A 23705-nucleotide genomic window follows, 5' to 3' on the forward strand; every position below is an offset into this window, starting at 1 on the left:
TTTTTTAGGTACATGCCATGCACAAATAAGCACCACCCATTTACAATAAAATAAACAGCTCACGTTTAATATTAAGCAACACCCATCTAAGGGTAAATGCCAGAGTTTATCCCAGTATACCATAAAGTGGTTCCAGTATATCCACGGTAGTTGCTACCCAATCAAACATATAATTCTACTACAAGCAAAAGAAATTAAGAATCAGAATTAAACCAAAATTCGTGTTTCAGGTGTGTTGCCTTTTGTTACAAAGTAATAGCCAACAATAATAGGGTTTTTTTTCCAAGAGAGACAGGTAATATATCTAAAGAATTTGCATACTTCTGTGCTACAATTTTTGCCTGTATTTTTTTTGTTGTTTTGGCTTTGGGTTTTTTTAAGTGTAAGTTATAATCAAGAGCTCAAAAGTTCAAATCATACTACAGAAAAACACAAAACAGATGCTGGGGGAGGAAGTGATAATTTATACTGGAAGTTCCTATGATAGCTTACAAAATAGCAAAATACTGAATTACATTCCCTTTTCAAGAAGAGATTTATATTGAACTTCCAGTTAATAATAATTCCGCCAGTGACACTATTCAACCAGGAAAATGAGGAGACATACTTACTGTTTTAATGTCATCTTCATAACTAGTAACCTGTTTATAATGTGGAGAGCCTGAAAGGACTCTCCATGCAGATATCCCACAACCAGTTGCTTTAGATACTCCATCTTCATCTGTTTCACTGCCTCCTACAAGCAGAAGTCTATAAAATACATAAAAGCATATTATGCTTTTGTATACTGATACATTAAAGGTTTTAAGTGCCTTAAGTCAGAACTACAGCAGTTTGCTTGCTACAGTAAAATACCTAACAGCCCCAATAAGGTTTAAACGTCAGAGTGTTTCTTCAGAGACAAAAAGATTTAAATATTCCTGGAGTAACACTTGTTAGTTGTGGCAATTATCCCTATCCATTCTCATATCTGGCTTTCTTAATAAAGGCATAATTCCTAAATTTTAAAATAAGTTGGCTACAAATGTTAGTTTGTCCTCTACCCTCAAAGACTAAGTTACAGGTTACAGCTTACTTATGAAAAGTTCTGGTCATTGTGTTTAAGCATTATGCTTCCATTTATTCAGGTGTGGTACAAAAACCTACTTGTCTTTTAGTGAGGAAGCAAATGCTTCAAGGTTTTCAATTTTGCTTTCTAAAACCATTCTACCAATTATAAACGTGCATGTAATAATTTTATAGATTATATTTTTAAAACTTTGAGGGAACTTAAAATTATTGCTGATTACCGCGATACTGCCTTCCCTTCAAGTCCTTTCACCTTATTAACAAACAGATTTATATTTAACTGATGACTACTTTGAAGAAAAAATGTCAAAACAGACACCTAAATTTGTTTGGAAGCAGCGTTTTAGTGAACAACTCATCAAAAAAATAAAGCGCCTGCAAAAAAAGCACAGACTGGAAAAGCCCAGCCTGGAGAACAATCCTTTCTCCTTTTCAAGTTCTGCATTACTCTTGAAAAGCTCTACCACCTAGTGGCTGATGCTCATACAGCGCTCAGCTGTGATTTGAGTGCATTAGAAAACATTTCCTGCAAGAGTCAACTGAAAGAATCAAAAACAGAATAGGAAAAAAAAAAATCTTCCACGTTCAAGCCCCTTTACGAGGTCAGTCTCATGCCACTCACAAAAATACAGCAAGGTTGCTTACACTGTGGATGCTATTACAGTCTGTTATAGTTTTGAGCTTTTTTGTTGCGCAAAGAGTTGTCTGAGAGAGCAAACCAGACACAACCTTCACCATTTTCCACAAAAACTAGGAACAGGAAGCTCTCCATCTGCCATCATAATTCATGGGAAAAATTGCATTTTGCATTGCTCTTATGATAAGAAAGTAAAAAACAGCGCAGCTAAATTATTACTTCTCCCTTGAGGAAATAGAGTTTAACTTAAGAACATGTGAAGTTTGTGGCTGAGCATCCATTACGCAGTGGTTTCTTGCTGCAGCATACCAAGAACTGTGTTATCATATAAGGAACAAATGGATTCCTATCACAGTCAAATCTACCATAAGTAGAACAGATCATATTTCAGACTCCTTAAAACTAGTTCCCTGAGTAGCATATGAAAGCAAACATACTTCTAGAGTAATTAGTATACTTTTTTGTGGCAACTATATGGGGGGAAAAAAAGCAGACAAAAAATTCACCTACTATAGCTTTGCAGTTGATTATTAGCAATGCAATCAGGTTATGAAGATGGCAACAATTAGCAAAGCATGGTATTAGACAACCAGTGAGAGAACTCCAACACAGAGCAGCAAGAAAGAATTATGTAGATTGCATCAGAAATTTCAGCATTATGTAGATTGCATAAGAAATTTCACCATGAATACTACATCTTAAACAGAGACTACCACTGTTGCTCAGCTACAGAGACTACTACCGAGCACAGCAATCCCAATGTTAAAATACCAAAGAACTCCAACAGCGCACAGCTCTTTTCTAAACAAGCCAGTAATAAACGACTCCATTAGCTTTGTATGCAACAAACTTTACATCTTAAATGAACCCAGGTTGCTTTACATTTTAAAGTTTACAATGAACACCAACTGTTTGGGTTTGATACCAGTTGTACATTTGTTGACTGGTTGGACAATTTGGACAGGAACTCAGAGATCTTACCAAGACATCACCTAATCCCAAAATACAAGTATTTTGTTCTGCGTGTCATTCTAAGCATTAGCTCAATCCAAAGACTTCTGGTACCAGGACTCAAAGACCATAGTGGTTGGTTTGAAATAACAATGAAGAAAGGCAGACATTGAAAAAGAGAGTATGTGGTGGTTTGATCCTGTCTGTAAGCCAGATACCCACCGAAGTTGCTCTATCACTACCCTTTTCAGTGGGATGGGAGAAAATACATGTTGAGAGGCTTAGGAGGTGAGAAGGACAGGGAGAGATCATTCCCCAATTGGCATCATGGGCAAAACAGACTCAACACGGAATAAAAAGAAGGAGGAAAGGAAAGGAAAGAAAAAAAAAAAAAAGACATCTAATTTATTACACTACACTACACACCCAATGAAACCAGAGTCACATAATGAGAAGCACAACCAGATCTTAAAGTACCTCCCCTCACCCCTCCCTTCTTAGCAGATGTCACTTTATTCATGATTTCACTCCCTTCTTCCCCCCTACTGTGGCACTGGGAGGGGCAGGGGGACTGGGGTTTTGTTCAGTTGCTCACAAGTTGTTTTCTGACTTAGCCCAGAGGCAGGGATTGGGGGACAGGGGGAGGGGAAGGGGCGCATTCCTCACACCCTTCCCCTGCTGCACTGTGGGAGCCCACCCACGGGAGACAGTCCTTCACAAACTTCTCCAACGTGAGTCCTTTCCCACAGGGTTTCAGCTCTTCACCAGCTGCCCCAGCACTGGTCACTTCTATGGGGCGCAGTCGTAAATCACAGAATGTCTCTGAGTCTCCCAGGCCCAGACTGCTCCAGCCTGATCCTCCATGGGGTCACAAGCCTCCCCCCAGCAAACCTGCTCTGGCATGGGCCCCTCTCTTGTCCCCCATGAGCTGCAGGGATCTTGCTCCAGTGCAGGTCACAGTGTCTTCTGCATGTCTCCATCTGCTCCAGCGTGGGGCCTCTCCACAGGCTGCAGGTGGGGTCTAAGCCTTTTCCATGGGCTGCGGGGGGGACACCTGCTCCACCATGGGTTTCTCCACGGGCTGCAGGGGAATCTTTCTCTCCAGCACCCGGGGCACCTCTTCCCCCCACCTCTCCACTTTGGTGCCTGCACAATTTCTTACACCTTCTCACTCCCTTCTTTGGTGGCAAAATGTGGCTGCTTGCATTTTTATTTGTTGATGACAGGTTGGCCATGAGCCAGCAGTGTGCCCTGGTGGCTAAGAGAGCCAATGGGATCCTGGGGTGCATCCGGAGGAGTATAGCCAGCAGGTCAAAGGAGGTGATCCTCCCCCTCTACTCTGCCCTGGTCAGGCCCCACCTGGAGTATTGTGTCCAGTTCTGGGCTCCTTGGTATAAAAAGGACAGGGATCTCCTGGACAGAGTCCAAAGAAGGGCTACAAAGATGATTAAGGGCCTGGAGCATCTCCCCTATGAGGAGAGGCTGAGTAAGTTGGGACTGTTCAGCCTTGAGAAAACTAAGGGGGGACCTAATTAAAGTCTATAATTATCTGAAGCAGGGGATGCAGGGGGAATCAGCCAGGCCCTTTTCAGTGGTCTGTGGAGACAGGACAAGGGGCAATGGCTGCAAGTTGGATCATAGGAAGTTCCGCACCAACATGCAGAAGAACTTTTACACAGTGAGGGTGACAGAGCCCTGGGACAGGCTGCCCAGGGAGGTGGTGGAGTCTCCATCTCTGGAGATATTCAAGACCCATCTGGACGCCTATCTGAGTGATATGTCCTAGGGAGCTGCTTTGGCAGGGGGGTTGGACCCGATGATCTCTCAAGGTCCCTTTCCAACCCCTGCAACTCTGTGATTCTGTGATTCTTCTCTAAATGTGATTCCCAGAGGCTCTGTGACCATTGCTGATAGGCTCAGCCCTGGTCAACAACGACTCCAGCCTTGAGCCAGCTGGTGAATGCTCCGTGGGGCCTGCAGAGAGCTTCTGGATGCCCCTTGCAGAAGCCATCCCTGCAGCCCCCCTCATCCACCAGAACCTGGCCACCCAAAACCACAAGTATTTAAGCAATTTCATACTCAAGCAGCTGAGGAAGTCAGAAGCCATAAGCAGGACAATACCGCAAATTTCATTCAACTTTGGGACATCAGCAAATACCAGAAATTACTTGAACAGTTTGTTATTCATGAAGAAAGTAACTTTAACTCATGTTTGGAGAGAAGAACATCAATCCTTCAGAAACATTAAAACAATAATAGAAGGTACAGCTGCCAATAAACACCACAGTTCTCAAAACTACACGTAAGATTTTATATGAAATTTTCTGCTGATTAGGGGGGGAAGTGTACTTGGGAAGATAAAAATTTCACAGAATAGATGCAATACAATTAATAACCCTTCGTGTCATACAATTAAGAACTTCATTACAATGCAGCTGTGAATTCCTAATAACTAAAAGACAGGGCACAATCCTCTTGAAGATTAACTTATCTATAGCCTTGTCCATCCATTGGCACCTAATTTCTTCCATGAGTTCCAACTTCCATTGCAACATGCCACTGAATTAAAAATTTCAACAGCAGCAGTGACTAAAACTCAATTACAATTGACCGTAACGTGCCAGAGGTGACTAAGAGACAAATAGTAGCACAAAGACCTAGAGAAGAATTGTCAATAATAGTGACAGCAGTAGCTTCAAAACTGCCTGCACTAGCTCTCAAAAACTCCATCAAGATAAATCTTTTCAAAGAAATTTCGGAAAAACTGTCACATACAGTGCAACATATTTATAATTCTGAAGTATCTTTTAGGATAAATGAAACTCAATGACAGCTGGAATGACGATGTCATATCAGTTTAGACACACACAAAACACAATCTCAAGACAAAAAGCATTCTCCCAGGACTGCAGACAAATTCATCATGGCAGCACGTACTTAAAATTTTAAAAAGCTTTTCAGAGAGCAAAATGCAACAGCAGGGACAGAAACCATTAAGATGAATAACACAACCGGCATCAAAAGAAAATGAAAGGTACTCCTGAGAGCATCAGCAAAGATCCGGCCTTGTTTACCAATTATTTTTTCAGGACTAGACAGGAGATGACTCCAAAATAACAAGTTGACAGGTAGACTGGGAACAGCAACAGGAGAGGTTTTGCTCCCATTTAGTTTTTTTTTTATTTTTTTTAAGTTAGTCTCAATCTGAAAAAGAAGATGCCAACAACTTCTTTGTTCTGTTAATGTGAAAAACTACTTTTCCTGGTCAAACGCTTGGAGTCTTAAATCATACTTTATCAGCGTAGTTTAACGCCATCCTGGATGAGTCACAAAGCAACATTAACTTAATATATGACACTTAATAGTAAATCCCTAGAAGGGAAAGTTTCTTCTATTACAGTGTTACGGATATCAAGATCAACGTGAGACCCTTTAGTACTTAAAATGTTAAAAACTTACATAACTTCTATTCTTACACGTGTTTTCTACACAGAGCACAGTTAGCACGTTGCCATTTATACAGCAGTTTCTGGGCTCCATTTCTAAAATCTCTTAATCTTCTATATACTTCTGTGATGATCAGAAGACTCTTGCCAAGTCTCTGAGGAACTTTACAATGCCTGCTGTTGCCAGGAAGAGCTAGCCAGCAAGCTCTAGAAGCTTTTAACAAGGACTCACAGCTGTTCCTGATCAAAGGGTGCTTTGAGCTTTTGTTCCATCTGACTCCTCCTTATCAAGGTCAGGAAACCTCCCAACAAGTCCTAGAAAAGGAACTATGTAAGTGCCAGGCCCAGAGCACAGCCAATGGATGCATTCTGTGCAGCCATTTGCAGAAAATGGGGCCAGAAACTCTCTCCATACATGTTCTCAGCCACTCCTGTAATGCACCACCAGGCTCAGTCCCCAGCACCCACTGGAGCAGCTCCCAGCTACCCCAGATCATCAGAGGCCTTGACACAGATCACTCTCCAAAGGTAGGATAAAGATGCGTGGGGTGGGTCTTGGACTGCAGGGACACAGCTCCAAGCAAGCTGCTCTACTTGACCCTGATGTGAAGGGGAATGGATTAGATGATCTCTAGAGATTCCCCAAGTCTAAAAAAACCTAAACAAAACCAACCAACCAAACAGGAAAAAAAAAAGAAGGAAAAGAAAACCCAACAATAGCTGCCTTGTGGTACCTCAGCTGTGCTCTATTTCAAAGGTTTCTACATAGTCAGGCTGAAGATAACTAATACAATACTGCTCTCAAGAACAGCAAGTTCAATTGAGACTTTTACACAATTATCCTCTCACCTATTACAGTACAACAAGCAAATTCTAACTGAATGTAAACTCCTTTATCTCCCACAGGCTTCACATATTTTAGGCTCCAACAGCAAACACTTTCCGTAGCAACTGCAGATAACCCTGAAGTAAGAAATTCAGCCTCAGAGTATGATACTCAAAATAAACAAGGTGTTGAACCTTCCATTAGAGCCTACAGAGAGCTGAAGAAGTACATCATAAATTTCATCATAGAAGAAGGCTGGCTCATGTGATTAGGCATCTAAATTAAAGTATGTAACACTTTCGAAAAGCAGTGAAACTCATTATTAGACTTTTTCCCAAAGCTATTGTTCCAAGTTTTCCTACAGATTTAGATACATTCCCTATTGAAATATTCTTTTTGCAATTATCTTACATCTAGTTGAAAAAATTAAACATATTAAGTTCTTAAGTGCTATTTTATCACACTGTAATAGGTAACGAGCAACTACATAGCAATATAGAGTGCAGTAAGTCAAGGCTTACAAGCAGCGGAGGTGGAGTATAATTTCACCCTCTGAAATTAAATGAAAAGCTAGAAAGCACCAAGTGACAAAGCTGAACTTATATAAAGTGATCAAAGTTCACACTACTGAAAATTGAAACTTAGCAGTCATATGTGTCTACAATTTTCTTTAATGTACAGTTTAAGAAAACTGCCTCTCTCCAACTCCTGGGGGGGGGGGGGGTTGGGTATCAAGGCAATTAAAGCAAGAGAATGTTCATGAATTTAGAGTTCTCTAGCGCCAAATTTAGAAGCTTTCCACCACAAAGTAAATTCAAAACAGAGACTTGCTTACATGAAGGGCAAAACATTGCTTCTTTCAAGTATCAGTTTTGCAACTTGTGCTGGTTTTGGCTGAGACAGAGTTTTGGGTTGGTTTTGTTTTGGGCTTTTTTATAGTAGCTAGTATGGGTCTGTGTTTTGGATTTGTGCTGGAAACAGTGTTGATAACACAGGAATGTTTTCATCATAGCTGAGAAGTGCTTACACAGAGCCAAGGCTTTTCTGTTCCTCACCACACCAGCAAGTAGGCTGGGGGTGCACAAGGTGCTGGGAGGAGACACAACCAGGACAGCTGACCCCAACTGATCAAAGGAATAATCCATAGCATATGACATCATGTTCAGCATATAAAGGGCTGGGATAAGGAGGAAGGGGAGCGGATGTTTGGAGTGATGACATTTGTCTTCCCAAGTAACTGTTACACGTGATGGAGCCCTGCTTTCCTGGAGATCTCTGAACACCTGCCTGCTCACAGGAAGTGGTGAATTGGTTTCTTGGTTTGCTTTGCTTGGGTGCACAGCTTTTGCTTTACCTGTTAAACTGTCTTTATCTGAACCCATGAGTTTTCTCACTTTTACCCTTCCAGTTGTCTCCTACATCCCACTGGAGGGGGAGTGAGTGGCTGCAAGGGGCTGAGCTGCCAGCTGGAGTTGGACCACAACACAGCTTGACTAAGCAAGTCAATTGGCTGCACAAAGCAGGAGATATTATGATCACTGGAGACTCCACCTATTTTTATTTTCAGAGAATGACTCAAAATATTTCATAATAAAACCAAGTAATTCCTCAATGTGTATTCCAGACACAAACATATTTCTTCAGCAGCAGATATAACCACGTTTTCATGTATGGAAAAGGCATTTCTCTCCCTAGAAAACACGTAACACTGACAACAGAGAAAAAAATGCCAGCCATAAGCTTCTATTAAAACTATTACTAATATTCTGAATAAATTGTTCTAAGCACAAAACTGTAATTGTCTTCTGCCCTTTTACTTCACACTAATAGCAAGTGTTAAAAATGCAAACCTAAGATATTTTAAGAAGAGCAGGAAAATCAAAGCTATGACTTCTTTTGGAGGTGGAAGGAAAGATGGAAAACACAACTTGAAATTTTTGCCTTTCCCCACCCCTCGCGTTTGAAACTTGTATGGAAGTTGCTGTTTGCACATAGAAAGCGATGTCCATGTTATCCGGATGACAACTATGCCACCTGATTTTCTATATATTTTCTTGTTAATGGGTTCATGCATTACAAAAGCTTAACATTTCTGACATCATTTGCTCAGAAATGCACCAAAACCGAAATGCAAGCATATCTATCTATTATGATTGTCAGAATAATTATTTGACCATATTTTGAATATTAAGCAATATTCTTTGCAACACTCACTGCTATAAACAATCTATTTCCTAATATTAGGAGCTCAAAAAATTACTTTAGCAACAAGTGACAAGATCAAAGGAAAGAATGAGTAGGTTCTGCTGTCTGCTCAGATAGCACTACCAAATCTCCATATCCCACTCCTATTACCCCAAAACTCTAAATTTGGTATACTATTAAATGTGTGCAATTACTAAGTATGAACTACATAGAAAGAAGAAACCATACTCAAAATTAATCTCTCAAAGTAGTAAGCTATAGCCGTTTTTTCCCTGATATAGGCAGGACAGCTCACTTAACACTGAAGAATTAGAATAAGTTTTTAAACAATGAGTTTCTTCCGGTATTCTATAGCCAAGCCTAATTTCCATTTAGAGCAATACAGTGATACAACATACTGCGCTGACAAAGTCAATCCTAGTAGATTTCATAGAAGAAAATTATCTAGAAGGAAGTTCAGCTCCTACAACTGAAGAGAAACAGAAATGAAGTTACTGAGCTTATCTTGTTGTAGTAGATATTGAAAAGGTAGCCACATTTTCAACTTAAGCAACTGCCTAACTAGGACCTATTCCAACTAGCTCTGGTTCAAGAGCAGGCTGCCAATTAGGCCACCGTTCAAGCCTGGTATCCGTACTCAACACTTCATTAATAGAGAAAACACCACAAGACAGCTCCAAATATTAAAACCTAGCAGTTCCAGTAAGAACATCAGGGAAAATGGGCTGGCCAATATCTCCAACATCAACTCCAGAGAAAACAAAATAAAAAAGAAAACAACAACAATTTTTTTTTATGAAGCAGCAAATTATGCATCAGCCCTTACCCCCCTTAAATCCAGAAACATCTTCTGAAACTATGGCTGACATTCTAAAAAATACTGCTTATGCAAGGTACTCAAAAAGTAAGACAATTTGATTGTCATGATTCGATTAATAAAGTGAGGTCTTCAACTAGCATTTCTTTCAGAGGTACAATGATAAATGACTTGCTATTACTGATTCACTAAATACAAATACCGGGACTGTTCACCAGGGAGGGTAGCAATAGGACAAGGGACAATGGTTTCAAGCTGAAAGAGTATAGGTTTAGATTAGATATTAAGACAAATTCTTTACTATAAGGGTGGTGAGGCCCTGGAACAAGTTGTCCAGAGAGGCTGTGGAAATCCCATCCCTGCCAGTGATCAAGGCCAGGTTGGAGGGGCCTTTGGGCAACCTGATCTAGTGAATGTGTCCCTGCCCATGGCAGGGGAGTTGGAACTAGATGATCTTTGAGGTCCCTTCCAACCCAGACCAAGCTGTGGTTCTATGACTCTATGCATATTAAAATAGTTGGGGTTTTTTTCTTCCCTTTCTTTAGGTAACACATGGCAATGTTTATTTTGTTGCTTTTGTTCATCATTTCTATATTACTGTCAGTTAACAAACAGAACACTTACCTGTGACCAGGATGATAAATAACAGTAGTTATTCCATGGGCATAATGGCTGCTAAAGCTGAAACTGTGACTTTCTTGAAAGCTTTGATTTGTTCCAACACTAAGTAAAGGACAAAAGTTTACATATATTATTTTAGGGTGTTTTTTTTTTTTAAGAGTGGAAAGAATTCCTTTGACGGTCCTTCTCAAAGCAAGTCAAAATTTAAGCTTACCTTACAAGATAACTTCTCAATTCTCCACGATAATTAATGACAAGCAGTTCAGCTGACCACTGGGCACTTGCTTTGTATTCCAGAAAGATCAATCCAGCAATAGCATAACTCAGATCTCCTGGAAAGCTTGCTGTCTTTACCCGAAAATGCAGACAGACATAGAACAATAAAGGGGATTTAAAAAAAAAAAAAAAATATATATATATATAGGTTACCAAAAGACCTAGGATGTTAAATTTACCATTGTATTAAAAAAATGGTTTCATAGTTTGTATTACTTCCTTTTATCTCAATTTTAAATAAATCTTCTTACTATACAGTCCGCCAATACAATATACTAAGGAAAAACACTTATGCCACCTCTCCAAATTAGTTTAATATTTTACATATACAGAAGTTGTATAAAATATATTATGTGGGACAAGCCAACAGGAATTATCTCTTCTCATACCAAGAAAAAAATATATTGCTCTATCAGCAATATTTCTTGATTTATACTGTCACTATTATAAACTGCAAATTTGTGATCTACTACTACAAATTGCAGTTATCTGCACACAAACTGAGTAGGTGATTCTATACTTCCACAATCTGATGCACCTGCAGATCTACAACAATTCTAAGAAAAAGACAAGAAAAATTAAGATTCTGACTAGATACAGCAGGATAAAGCATATGCTTGGCAAATATTATACACTACTTAAGTTTAACTATAATATATCCATCATTATGATAAACAATGGTACATTTTTGGATGATATTCATACTGTAAGCTTGTACCAAAGAAAGCCAGAACTACACAAAAGCCAAAGAGTGGAAATTAGAATCATAGAATCATTAAGGTTGGAAAAGACCTCCACGACATCTAGTCCAACCCTCCCCCTACCACCTATATTACTAACTAATCCATGTCCCTAAGTACCTCATCCAACCTTTCCTTGAACACCCCAAGGGACAGTGACTCCACTACATATATCCCTGGGAAACCCATTCCAACACCTAACCGCTCCTTCCACGAAGAAATTTCTCCCAATTTCTAACCTGAACTTCCCCTGGTGCAACTTGCAGCCATTCCCTCTTGTCTTTTCACTACATATCTGTAAGAAGAGGCTGATCCCAAGCTCACCACAACCTCCTTATAGGTAGTTGTGGAGAGCAATAAGGTCTCCCCTTAGCCTCCTCTTCTCCAGGCTAAACAGTCCCAGTTCTCTCAGCTGCTCCTTCTAAGACCTGTTTTACAAACCCTTCACCAGTTTTGTTGCCCTTCTCCAGGGCCTCAATGTCTTTCTTGCAGTGAGGGGCCCAGTATTCAAGGTGTGGCCTCACCAGAGCTGCGTACAGGGGGACAATCACCTCCCTGGTGCTTCTGACTACACTATTATTGATAAAAGCCAGGATGCCATTGGCCTTCTTGGCCACATGGGCACACTGTTGACTCACAAGTGTCAATCAACACCCCCAGATCCTTTTCCTCTGTTATCCTTTTATGTTTACAGACAGTTCTCCTATAATCATATTTAACCTCAATGAGCACTTACCGGTGAAATGACCAAAAGCTCACTGCCCATCAGGTCAAACACTCTCACTGTTCCAGTGCTTTCAGCATAAGCAAGTAATGTACAATCATGACTCCATGCAACTCGCCTCCACTGAGGGTTAGGATCCTTTGGCACTATGAAAATGGAAGAAAGTTATTCAGAAGTGAAACACAAATATAATCCCTTAAAACAAAAAGTCAGTTGTATCAAAAAAACGCAGGGTGCCTACCACCGCTACAAACTTATCTCATAGGAGGAAGGAAAAAACCAAACCTCACCACCTCCAATACTCACTGTGTCTCACAAACACATTAATTTTAACTATCATTTAATTTCAGATTCAGGTTTTATATGTTAATCATCAAGGAGAGGGGGTAACAGAGCTATTCATGAACCGAAATTATATTCTTCCCAATGCTATTAAGAAGTTACAGTATTATCTATAAAATAAACCGACACCACCACTTAGCAATGCAGGAGTAACAAACAATGATGACACTAAGTAAGGATGTAGAGGTATACCTTGACATTTCCCAACTATGGATCCGAAGTCATCTTTTGCAGACCTGCATTAAAAAGTCTCATATAGATTCAAATAAGCAAAAACCCACTATTCAATGTTCCAAAATAAACAGGAATGCCATAAAAAGAGCACAATTCAAGGGTCTGAACGTATTTAACTACTTCTCAAAAAGGCAGTAGCCTTCACCCTTAGGCAGCTTCAATAACTAACAATAGTATTTTAGAAACTCTCCTCTCAAGCACAAATACTGATATCGTTCATCTAGTCATAATGCTGTTCAAAATAGGATACCAGCATTTCAGAACTAAAGCATGTAACTTCAGGGGAAAACAAACAAACAAAAACCCAAACTATTCAGTATTCTCTAGATTACAATTTTAGAAACAATGCAAGAATATAGTTACAATAATACAGTTGAAACACAAGATTTATTTTATAGTCTATGAGCTGACATTTATGGTGCTCACACCACTTCTGATTGAACAATTTTCATACACTTGCTTCTTTTACATATAAATAGAAGGTCTGACCTTCTAGCAAATGGATTTTTGTGAAGCAAGTAAACACACTCAATCAAGATTCGTTCCACAGCTAAATGTGTTCTTGAACTGGCAAAGGAGAGCTTGTTGTGAGACAGTTAAGAAGAAAAAGGGAAACCATCAGTCTTTACAGAGATTCAGATTCTTTGTAAAATAAGGTGACGTATTACACACGCCAGCTACTCTACAGAGAAGAGTAATACTAGTTCCTCATCCCATTTATTAACTAGAGAATTTCTGTTTCCTTGTAATAACTTTAAAGGGGCATGGAAAGGCAAAGGTTAGAAGGACCATGATTTGAGTTCAGTATTTTGAAGCATCCTGATTTTCCTTTAATATCTTGGGGGGGGGGGGGAGAAAGAAAGAGAGATACAGATACTTACATACATTTATCTATAATGTTTATAACTGGGATGGGCATGGGAGCTAGGGAGGGGTGGTGGTTTGGTTTGGGTTTTTTTTAATGGTTTTAGCCTCAGCCAGCAGCTGAGCACCACGCAGACAGTAACTCACTCTCCACTGCAGGACAGGGAGGAAAATGGGGTGACAAAGGCAAAGCTGGTGGGCTGCAATAATGACAGTTTACTGGGACAGCAAAGGGAAGGGGAATTAAAAGGACCTGTAACAGAGTATACATAATGGTGATAACACAAGGCACTTCACCAACCTAACAACTGAACGCTCAGAGCATCCAGAACCACCTCTCCCCACCAGCCCCTTTTATGGGGAGGATGACATTACATGGTATGGAAAACACCCTTGGCCACCTTACCTCACCTGTCCTAGCTCCCTGTGAAAATTAACTACACCCTAACTAAAACCAGGACAAGGAATACCCAAGAACTAAGAAAATATAGAAGGCTTCTGCTTTCTAAGTGATATTTTAGGGTTATTCCATAGATTACTTTCAGAATGTCTATAACATTCTAAAAAAAACACAACAAAACAGTATCTTCAAAAGTATGGCTAGCAGTTGATTGGAAACACTTTCTCAGACCTCCACAACTGCAGTCATGAAGCAACAGATAATACTGTTAACTGTTACCTGATTTCAACACATTGGTCTTGAACAACTGCCAGCAGTTTACCATTGCTGAAGGAGAAAAATAAAGATGTGAAATTTCATCAGAAGTCCAGCCTTTACCTTTTTTGCACGGTTAGATACAGATTTCCTCTTTTATGAATCAAATTGGGAAATACCAATTTTATATACACCCAAAAAAAGTCAGTGCTATAATGATTCCCCTCATGTCACTGAAACACATCTCTCACTCTTTTCTACGACAGAAATTATGAATAACTTTATAACAGAAATACCTAAAACCATGTATGGCTTTATCTGCAAAAAACAAAATCATACTTCATTAAATTACATCATCTCCTAAGAACATGTCTCCTGTCTTTGCACCTATCATACAATATTGGAACTGGCATGTTGTGCATCAGAAGAGATCATCACTTCCTCAAAGAATGACCATCTCTCTCAACAGCACAGAGCTCTTGCTGAACCACCAACCATACTCAGTGATAATATACAACAAACTAAAACATTCCATTCTACTGTAATGTAATTGAATATTTTTTTTCTGTACATATTTATGCTTATGTTTAAAAGTAAGTGATCTCACTGATGCTGCTAAAATTACTGCAGAACAGCTGGTTCTGGCTTTGGAACTCTCACTTCTCCTCTATATATACAATAGCATACAAGAAGGTATGCATTCACTTTCTACTAATTTTAAAGTAACTTATATGAAATATCCTGCCAAGTATATAGGTCTTTAACTGATCAAACTCAAGTACTGAATATGGTCCCAACAGAAAGATTGCATTGCAAGCTACTTTGCCTCAAAAGCTAGAAGGACATTCAGACTTGAAACATGCATTAAACAAAGGGAAGCAGCGTGGAAGCCCTTTGGTTCCAAACTGACCTTTTTTCCACAAGGCTACCTGTGAAATCCTCCACTACTTTTCTTGACCAAACAGAATAACAAGACTTCAGCACAATATTAACTCAGCATTGCTACCGATGGGGATGGCAGGAGGAGAAGAGGAAGCATTAATACATTCACTACTGCCAAAACCAGAAGCTGATTACCTTGCAAGTATGAGGTGCCAGTTGATCTGCTTACTAACTAGACGAACCAGTCCAGCGGGCAGGGAAAACTTTGCAGGGCTGAAAGAACAAAAATTAGGGTAAAATAGAACAGATACTTAACAAAAAGCAGTACCAGAGATACACATGCCAGACAACTTAGCTTTAAGGCAATCACCGATCACCTGGGAGGTTTTAGCAACTAAACATGAATCAATGCTGCACCCTACCAATGATGAAGGCTAACAACATCCTTGTTTGTATTAATAGAATCATATCTACATATTAAGAGAATCGATTATTTATTCATCACTCTCTGTCTAGCAGCTAGGTTTGTGCCCCTCCATTACAAAAAGAACACTAACAAACTGGAGGGCCACCAAGACGGTCCTGGAATGGGAGAGCTTGCACTACAAGGAGACAAGCCTTCAGAAGGACTAAACACCAGCTCTCTGATACCTAGGCTGTTACCCACGAAGAAGGTACCAATCTGACATAAAGAAGAGAATTCTTCACCATGGCAAAAGACAGGTACCAGAACAGGCTGCCCAGAGGGGCTTTTGAAGAGCCAGCTGGACAGAGCCATGAAGAACCTAGTCTGAACTGAATATTCTGCATTTAGCAGAACTTTAAACTAGAGGCCTCCTGAGCTCCCTCCCAACCATTTTCATAAAATACTTTAAAATAGCAATTAGAATTGATTATAAAAGCTAGGAATCAGACGTTAAGTAAGACCACTGGGGCAGTGAAGTAAGTTAATTCTCTCTAAAACTCAATCCTTACAACCAGACTTATATGATGGTATGGAACCCACAAACACCAGGGGGTAGGGGTGGGGCAAAAGAAAGTAAAACACCAGCAATGGGGGAAAAAAGCATTGGCTGCTGAATTCTATTTTAATTAGTATGGTTTCACAGGGAGCCACATTCATGTCCCTTTCCTTATATCTCAAAAACAACAGAATGCCCCTAAAAAGGGAGAACTGATATCTTCCAGCCTGTCAAGGTCGTCAAGGGAATAGTATAACCAGCGAGCTGAAACTCTCCAAGGACACTGTATTTATTCCAGCATGTCTCTGGGACAATTTAAGTGCCTTTTGAATCAGAATTTAAGTTTGTAAGTGGCATGGATGTTGCTCAAGCTTTTGTATGACACTTTGAATCCTGAAAGGAAAAAAAAAAAAAACAAAAGCATAAAACCACATCAACCCAATTATTACTCCAATGGAAGCAAATCCTGACATGCCATCATACCTACCACTGAGGCCTAACAAAAAAACACCTTCACTTGCCATATCTCAGTTGGGAGAGGGAAGGCCAAGTATATGTTTTGAGAAAGATGATGCTCTAACTGCAAATTTACTTAGGCTTCCGATAAAAGTGAGAAGTCAAACTAGTATACATCAGCTTCAACTCAAGTGCTTACAGCTTAAACTTATGAAAAAATAATATTCTAAGCACCGTTTGGACAGTATTACAAACAAATGTTCAATTTTTAGTAAACTGAAACATCAAATCAAAAAGCTGTAAAAATACTACCAAATAATAAGATTAAGCACTATTTTCATCAGACCTACCTGTACCAGATGTACCGAAGCAGAAACAATGCAGGACCTACAACAGAAAAAGCAGCAAAATTTACATCTCTAACAGGTTTAAAACATTTGCCACCTTATTGTACATAAAATCTCAGAAATGCTCACAAAATAAAAAAGTATTAAGGGAAAAGCTCTCTATCCTTGGCCAATGAATTCTATTATTAGAGAAAATGCAAATGGAAGATCAAAAAAAAACACTACACTTCTCTGGAAATTCCAGGAGAAATTATTACTGGATGAAAATGCAACTCAGTTAATGTAAAAAACCAAGTGTTGAATGGCAATGTGTATGACCATAATGTAAAACTTCCTTATGGAAGCAAAAAGCCCAATGCAACAAACAAAATAGAACAACAGCAACAACAGAAAAACCTCAACCAGATTTTGAAAAACATGAGAGCTTCTAAACTTCTTAGATGCATGGTTTATTAGTTTGCCTCTATAAGCTAGAAGAAAGTTCATAAAAACGATATAAAAATAACACAGTGATATTGACAATCAGAAAACATCTTCCTGAAAACACATTCTGCACTCTATTTCCATTACACCATTCACCCCAAAGAGCAAAAATTGCAAATTTTACAAGCAATCCACATCATTCTTATGAGTCATGAACATAAGAACAAGTCATATTTACCTGTAATTGCTCTAGTGATGATAAATGATGCACCATGTTTTCTGTTGCCTCTTGGCTGCAATTACAATAACGGTCAAACATTATGTTATACATTTTAACTTAAATTTAACATTCATACATATATTCACTGATAAATTTAAGTTGCCTTCTAGCCTATGAGTTTCTGCTGTATTTTCTATTACTCATGACTTCATACAGTGAGCAATTTAACTGCATAAACTAAAAGAAGCTATAAAGCCAAATATTTTAAGTGCCAAGCTGTAATAAACAAAACGTACCACAGATTGTCTATTGATTCAGCTTTGCCTTGATCTTTGGGTAGTAACAGAAGACACTGGCTTGTGACTATGCTCTCCTGTAAGGTATTATAAATCATTCTTTCTATGCCAAATGAATGTCAGATTAAAATGCAATGCCTAGAAGTCAAAGCAATTGGTGTTCAGCATGTTATGCTAATCTGTAATTGCTAAATTACACAGAGACTGCTCATGAAAGTTTCGGAAATATTAAAAACAAAGAACTTATTTAGTGAAACTCCTTTTATGTCAATTTGTGCTAGGTAACACAGACACTTGGATCACCACCTCTACACACACAGCCTTTCCAGCAGTCCTGCTCTACTTAATGAGGACACACAGAGACAACACCACTACATTCACTATATAAATGAAAGCAGTCTCCAGAAAAAGTAAATGCAAAACAACACAGAATGTATATTCTTAGCTATAGGAAGAGGTAAAATTATTTGGCAGTTTGCCAAAAAGGAAGCCAGGAAAAAAAGGATTAAATTCAGAAGATAAAAAAGATAACTAATAAGGAAGACAAATTTAGGTTGGATGTTAGGAAAAAATTCTTCAATATGAGGGTGGTGGATCACTGGAACAGGTTGCCCAGAGACACAGTGGTGGGCTTATCCCTGGAGATATTCAAGGTCAGGCTTGATAGGGCTCTGAGTGACCTGATCTAGTGAAGATGTCCCTGCTCTCTTCAGGGAGGGTAGACTAGATGACCTTTAAAGGTCCCTTCCAACCTTACACACTCTATCATTTCCAGTGAAAATACTAGAATTTAATTTCCTCTTCCCTTCAGTACAGAATACATAACGCAGATCATTACTTGTTAACCAAAATATTCAGACCACTCCAAGTCACAGAGCAACAGTCACTGAAAGACAGACAAATGCATCAAAATTCCAGAGATTACGCATGTTTTAAAAGAAATAAACCTATTTGGACTCCTAAAGTTATGTTACTGAAGTAAAGATTAACAGTTTTCTATGCAAAGTTTGGAATCCAGAAACAGTCTTCTGAATAATCAGGCTATCTTCTCACAGCATGCAAGAAGCCAGCACAGCTGTACTAATAGATAATGTTACGAATTCAGGTTGATCAATCAGGAAATAACAAGGCATTACAGTGAAATAAGTGTGAACATAAATTACTTCTTACAGATATCACAGAACCTCAGGGAGAGCTGCAGCTTCCTAGGGAGGTTAAAAGCAGAGCCTGTAAAGTTTTTTGACCAATAAAACCATTTCAAAAAACTGCTTATCCCTCTCTAGATTTTTTTTTTAGTATTCTTACTGTCCACTCCTGAGCCTAAGCTGCAGGTTCCTATCCCACATATCTTAAAGCCTTCACAACGCTGAATTTACTATTATACCCTTAAGACCTGAGTTTTACTTTTCATGAGAACGCATTCCTATCGAGTCAGCAACAGCAATGGCTTCAACAACTGCTATATTTCTTATTTAATTCATTCCTGTTTGGGAAAAACATGTCCTCCTTCACTGGTACATTCCAGAAATGAAACATAAATAACTGCTTCGCTGACAAGACACCTACTTATGTTTGGGTTTTGTTGCACACTTAGCAAGCTTACGGCGGGGGGCACATGGGAAAGGGTCTGAGAAAAATCTCAAAACATTAGATAGCAATGAAAAACCTCACAAAAATCAAGCAATGCATTTGATAGATCTCAGAAGGTAGACATACTGGAGAAAAGGAAAAGTTCAGTCTACCTGTATTGCCACAAATGATTCTTGCCCTTCAAACCCCTCCACAGCCACTGCCTCATTCACTATTTTCACTGATCAGCTACTCAGCATTTCCTTTTATTCTCGTTAAATACTTTGGGGTTCCCAAAGAGAGCAATACATACAATCACATCGCTACACTGAATACAGACTGCTTGATTTCCACATCACTCTTCTCTGGCATTGCCAGTTCCTTTCATGCATCCTTTTATAATCATGTTACTCCCCATCACTCCCCCAAAAACTTGCTGGAAAATTCAATACAGGTGAATGAGAATACTAAGAAGAACTAAGTTAAAACTAATTTGGGTTTCCAACTTAAGAAATCTATGTGTTCTATCAGTGTCTTCAGATTAACAGGACTTTTCCCATTCATCACAGGATTCGTTTCCTAACAGTCATAATTACAGCTGCAAGTGCCAAGCACTCTACAGTGAAAAGGGAATCATCCCAAATGAGATAGCAGAAAAGAAACCAAAACCAAAGTCAATAGAGACCTGTGAAAAGTTTGCTTTAGGGCCTTGCTTTGCATTATGGATGACTGCTCAAGACAACATTTGATTTCCAGATGCAACATGCAGCTTCCTTTCCCCTTCTGCTGTCTCTCCCTCATTCATTACAAGAAGTAAGGCAGTCAGTGTTTTGTCGCCTTCTCTGAAAAGTGTGAATAAACTGGAATTAAAAGAGACAGATGTTCTAAAGGAAAAATTACAATCACCTAAATAATACCACTGTTACGGTAACTTAAGGCAAAAACTGAATCATGCTGAAAAGACAATTTGTCTGCTTGTCAGCATAAAATCAATTCCCCACTAAAACTGTAAAAAGAATACCACAAGTGTCCTTGGCTACTGACAGCCTTCAAGAAGGATGTAAATCCAAGCAAACTACACAGTGTAATACTTTCTTTTATTTCTACCATTCAAAACGGCAATTATCTTGAAAATAAAGTATATAGGCAAGACATACCAAGTTTAAAATAGCCTGTATCATTTGAAATTCTGATGATCGGGGAGGATACGGACCCTCAGACTACAGTTCCACCATGACTTCAAATTGCCATACCCACATGCTGCCACTAAAGGGAGATCTCACAGCTCACTCAGCCTTCATACCTATGGGAGTACTGAGGTGACTACCTAACAAAAGCAGATGAACCACCACCATTGTTTCTTGGGCTAGTTTTGTTTAATCAATTTGCCATACAGCTTCATGAACACTATTGGCAGCAGAAAAGGGACACTTGTCAAAAGTGTGCCCCCTTAACACATTTGTAGAGCCAGAGTCTCATGTGCCACCACACCTAAATCCTCTTCAAGGTTTGCAGGCATATAAATTGCTTTTGTATGGTACTAGAAACAAACACTATTTACCATCTCTCAAAGCACAAACAAAAATGGATGCAACTGCCTGCTCACCTATATAAGCAATCCATAAAGTTATCAATTGATTACACTGCAATCGTATTTTCCAAACACCCATACGTGTTGCTGCAACAGAGGGTTTACAGACCAAGAGAAACAAAAAAAGAATAAAAAATTTAAAAAAACCCTCTTTTTATGAGAATGATTTCAGTAATTATAATTCAGTATATTCTTTCTCTTGTGGTCTTCTTGCATCCCCTCTCTTCAGAGGTTCCCATTAAGCATAAAACCTTGTTCAAGTATTTCCATAGCTACTACATTAATTTTGCGTGCCTGGGTTCTGGTGGAGGAGGGGGGCTTCAGGAAGAAGTTAGAAGCTCTCTGCAGGCCCCAGAGAGAAACACCAGCCAGAGTCATTGTTGACCAAAGCCAAGCTCACCAGCAATGCTGACAGCACCTCTGGGAATCACATTTAGGAGGAAAAAAATGCAAGCAGCTGCTTTTTGCTACCAGAAATGGGAGTGAGGATAAGAAACTCTGCAGACACCAAGGTCAGGGAAGAGGCACTCCAGGTACCAGAAAGAAAGATTCCCCTGCAACATGAAGAGAAGACCATGGTGAAGGAGGCTGTCCCCCCACAGCCCATGGATGATGATGGGGAGCAGAGGTCCCACCTACAGCCCATGGAGGACCCCATGGTAGAGAAGGCAGAAATACCTGAAGGATGCTGTGACCACGTGGGAAGCCTGCATTGGAGCACGCTCCTGGCAGTGAAACACACAGCCCAAGAAGAGACCGAACCACACCAGAGCAGGTTTGCTGGGAAGACTTGTGGCTCCATGGGGGACCAGACTGGAGCGTCTGGGCCTGAAGGTCTGCACCCCATGGAAGGGATCCACGCTGATACAGCTGGTAAGGAGCTGAGCCCCGACAGAAAGGACTTATGTCAGAGATATTTGTGGAGGACTGTCTCCTGTGGGTGGGGCTCCATGCTGGAGCAGGGGAAGAGCATGAGGAATGGCTCCCCCCCCACACACACACACACCGGGCTAAGAAGGAAAACAACTCAAGAGGAACTGACTGAAACCCCCATTTCTCCATCCCCTGTGCCATCCTGGGTGGGGAATAAGGGAGAGAAATCATGACTAAAGCGAAGTCTGCTACGAAGGGAGGGGTGGGGGGCAGGTGTATTAAGATCTGGCTTCTACTTCTAAATATCCAACTCTGGTTTCGCTAGATGTGTGGTGTAGTGTAATAAATTACTTTCCTTTATTCTGTGCTGAGTCTCTTTTGTCAGAGACACTAATTGAGGAATGATCTCTCCCTGTCCTTATCTCGACTCCTAAGCATCTCAATATATATATTCTCTCCTATCCTACTGGAGAGAAAAAAGTGGAAATGACAGACCAATTTTGGTAGGCATCCAGCCTCCAGCCAGGGTCAAACCACTACAACTAGTTTCAGCAAGAAATGCATTAACAGCCACAAGGGACTTAAAAGCCCTATACAAGAAACAAATAAAAGCATATTACAAACAGCTCAGCACATTGCAGGGGGAGAATTGGAAAAGCAAACACAAACAAAAGAGCATCTCAGCCTTTCCACTGACCCACGGAGAACAGACAGAATGCAGATGGGTAATAGAACACCGTTGTTTTGCCATTTTTTAAACTCTGACATCTATTTGTATGCTTTGCAAACACAAAGTGACATAACCCACTCCTGAAAACGCTGACGTTTCTGATACACAAGCCTGGAAAGAGATCTGATTTGCCTCACGCCAGGTGAGCCCTGGCCAGGCCTGCCTCTCCCCAGGACAGCTTCCACTGCTCCCAGCAGGGCTGTTCGGGAGGAGAGACCTGAAGTTCACCGCGGCTTCCCTTGTACCTGCCCAGCAGTAGAGTCTAGTATGCATTATTCACCAATAAAGAGTCAGAAAGACGTCAAAGCGTCCCAGGCGGCAAAAGAAGAGCTACAAAGTGGGAATTAAGTGACACAGGACCGCGGCAGGGATGACCTCTTGTGGCAACCCCTGCAGCCCTCCCCCTCCTGTGCCCGCCAGGAACGGCACGGGCAGTCCGGTGAGCCTCCGTGGAAGCAACCGCCCGTCCCCACAGCCCTCAGAACCGGCAGCCTCTCCGCGCCGGGTGCCGCTCAGTCCCCGGGGCAGCGGGGAGCATCGCCACCCGCGCCTACGTGGCCGGTCCCTTCCCCCGCACCCCGGCCACGCCGCGGCGACACGCACCTGCACCTCTGTCTCTGGGGGCCACTCGGTGTTAACCAGCAGGTCGTACAGGATATTCTCCTCCCCATCCTCCTCCTCGCCGGTACCGGCCATTCCCTCTTCGCTCGGCGCCGCTTCGCCGCTCTCCCCACCGGCGGCAGCCATGCTCGCCCCACCTACCGTCGCAGAAGCGACGACGGTGCCCGGCGGAGACCAAACCTGTAACGCCCGGCAGCGCCGCGAAGCGGGTGGCCTTTACTCCTGCCGCGCCCCGCTGGTCGCCTCAGCGCGGGGCCAGGGGCCGTGCCCTCACAGCCCGAGCAGCTTTGGGGCCGGAGAGCGGCGTCTGCTCCCGGGGAAGCTGAGGG

At 40.7% G+C, this 23705-nt stretch overlaps 1 protein-coding gene across 1 annotated transcript in view; it reads right to left on the reverse strand.

The window, feature by feature from the left end:
* NBAS (NBAS subunit of NRZ tethering complex) overlaps positions 1–23502 on the reverse strand; it is a gene marked incomplete at its 5' end in the record, with an annotated part of 176103 nt that extends 152601 nt beyond the window's left edge. Inside the window, 10 exons of the mRNA XM_084262245.1 lie at positions 612–750; positions 10575–10673; positions 10786–10915; positions 12320–12457; positions 12846–12889; positions 14431–14478; positions 15484–15561; positions 17057–17093; positions 17715–17769; positions 23359–23502. Of these exons, the coding sequence (XP_084118371.1) occupies positions 612–750; positions 10575–10673; positions 10786–10915; positions 12320–12457; positions 12846–12889; positions 14431–14478; positions 15484–15561; positions 17057–17093; positions 17715–17769; positions 23359–23502 (912 nt within the window). The remainder of the gene's footprint in view (positions 1–611; positions 751–10574; positions 10674–10785; positions 10916–12319; positions 12458–12845; positions 12890–14430; positions 14479–15483; positions 15562–17056; positions 17094–17714; positions 17770–23358) is intronic.
* Between the last annotated feature and the right edge of the window lie 203 nt (positions 23503–23705).

The sequence above is a fragment of the Gallinula chloropus genome (assembly GCF_964237585.1).
Source record: "Gallinula chloropus genome assembly, chromosome: 3".
Classification (NCBI taxonomy): Eukaryota; Metazoa; Chordata; class Aves; order Gruiformes; family Rallidae; genus Gallinula; species Gallinula chloropus.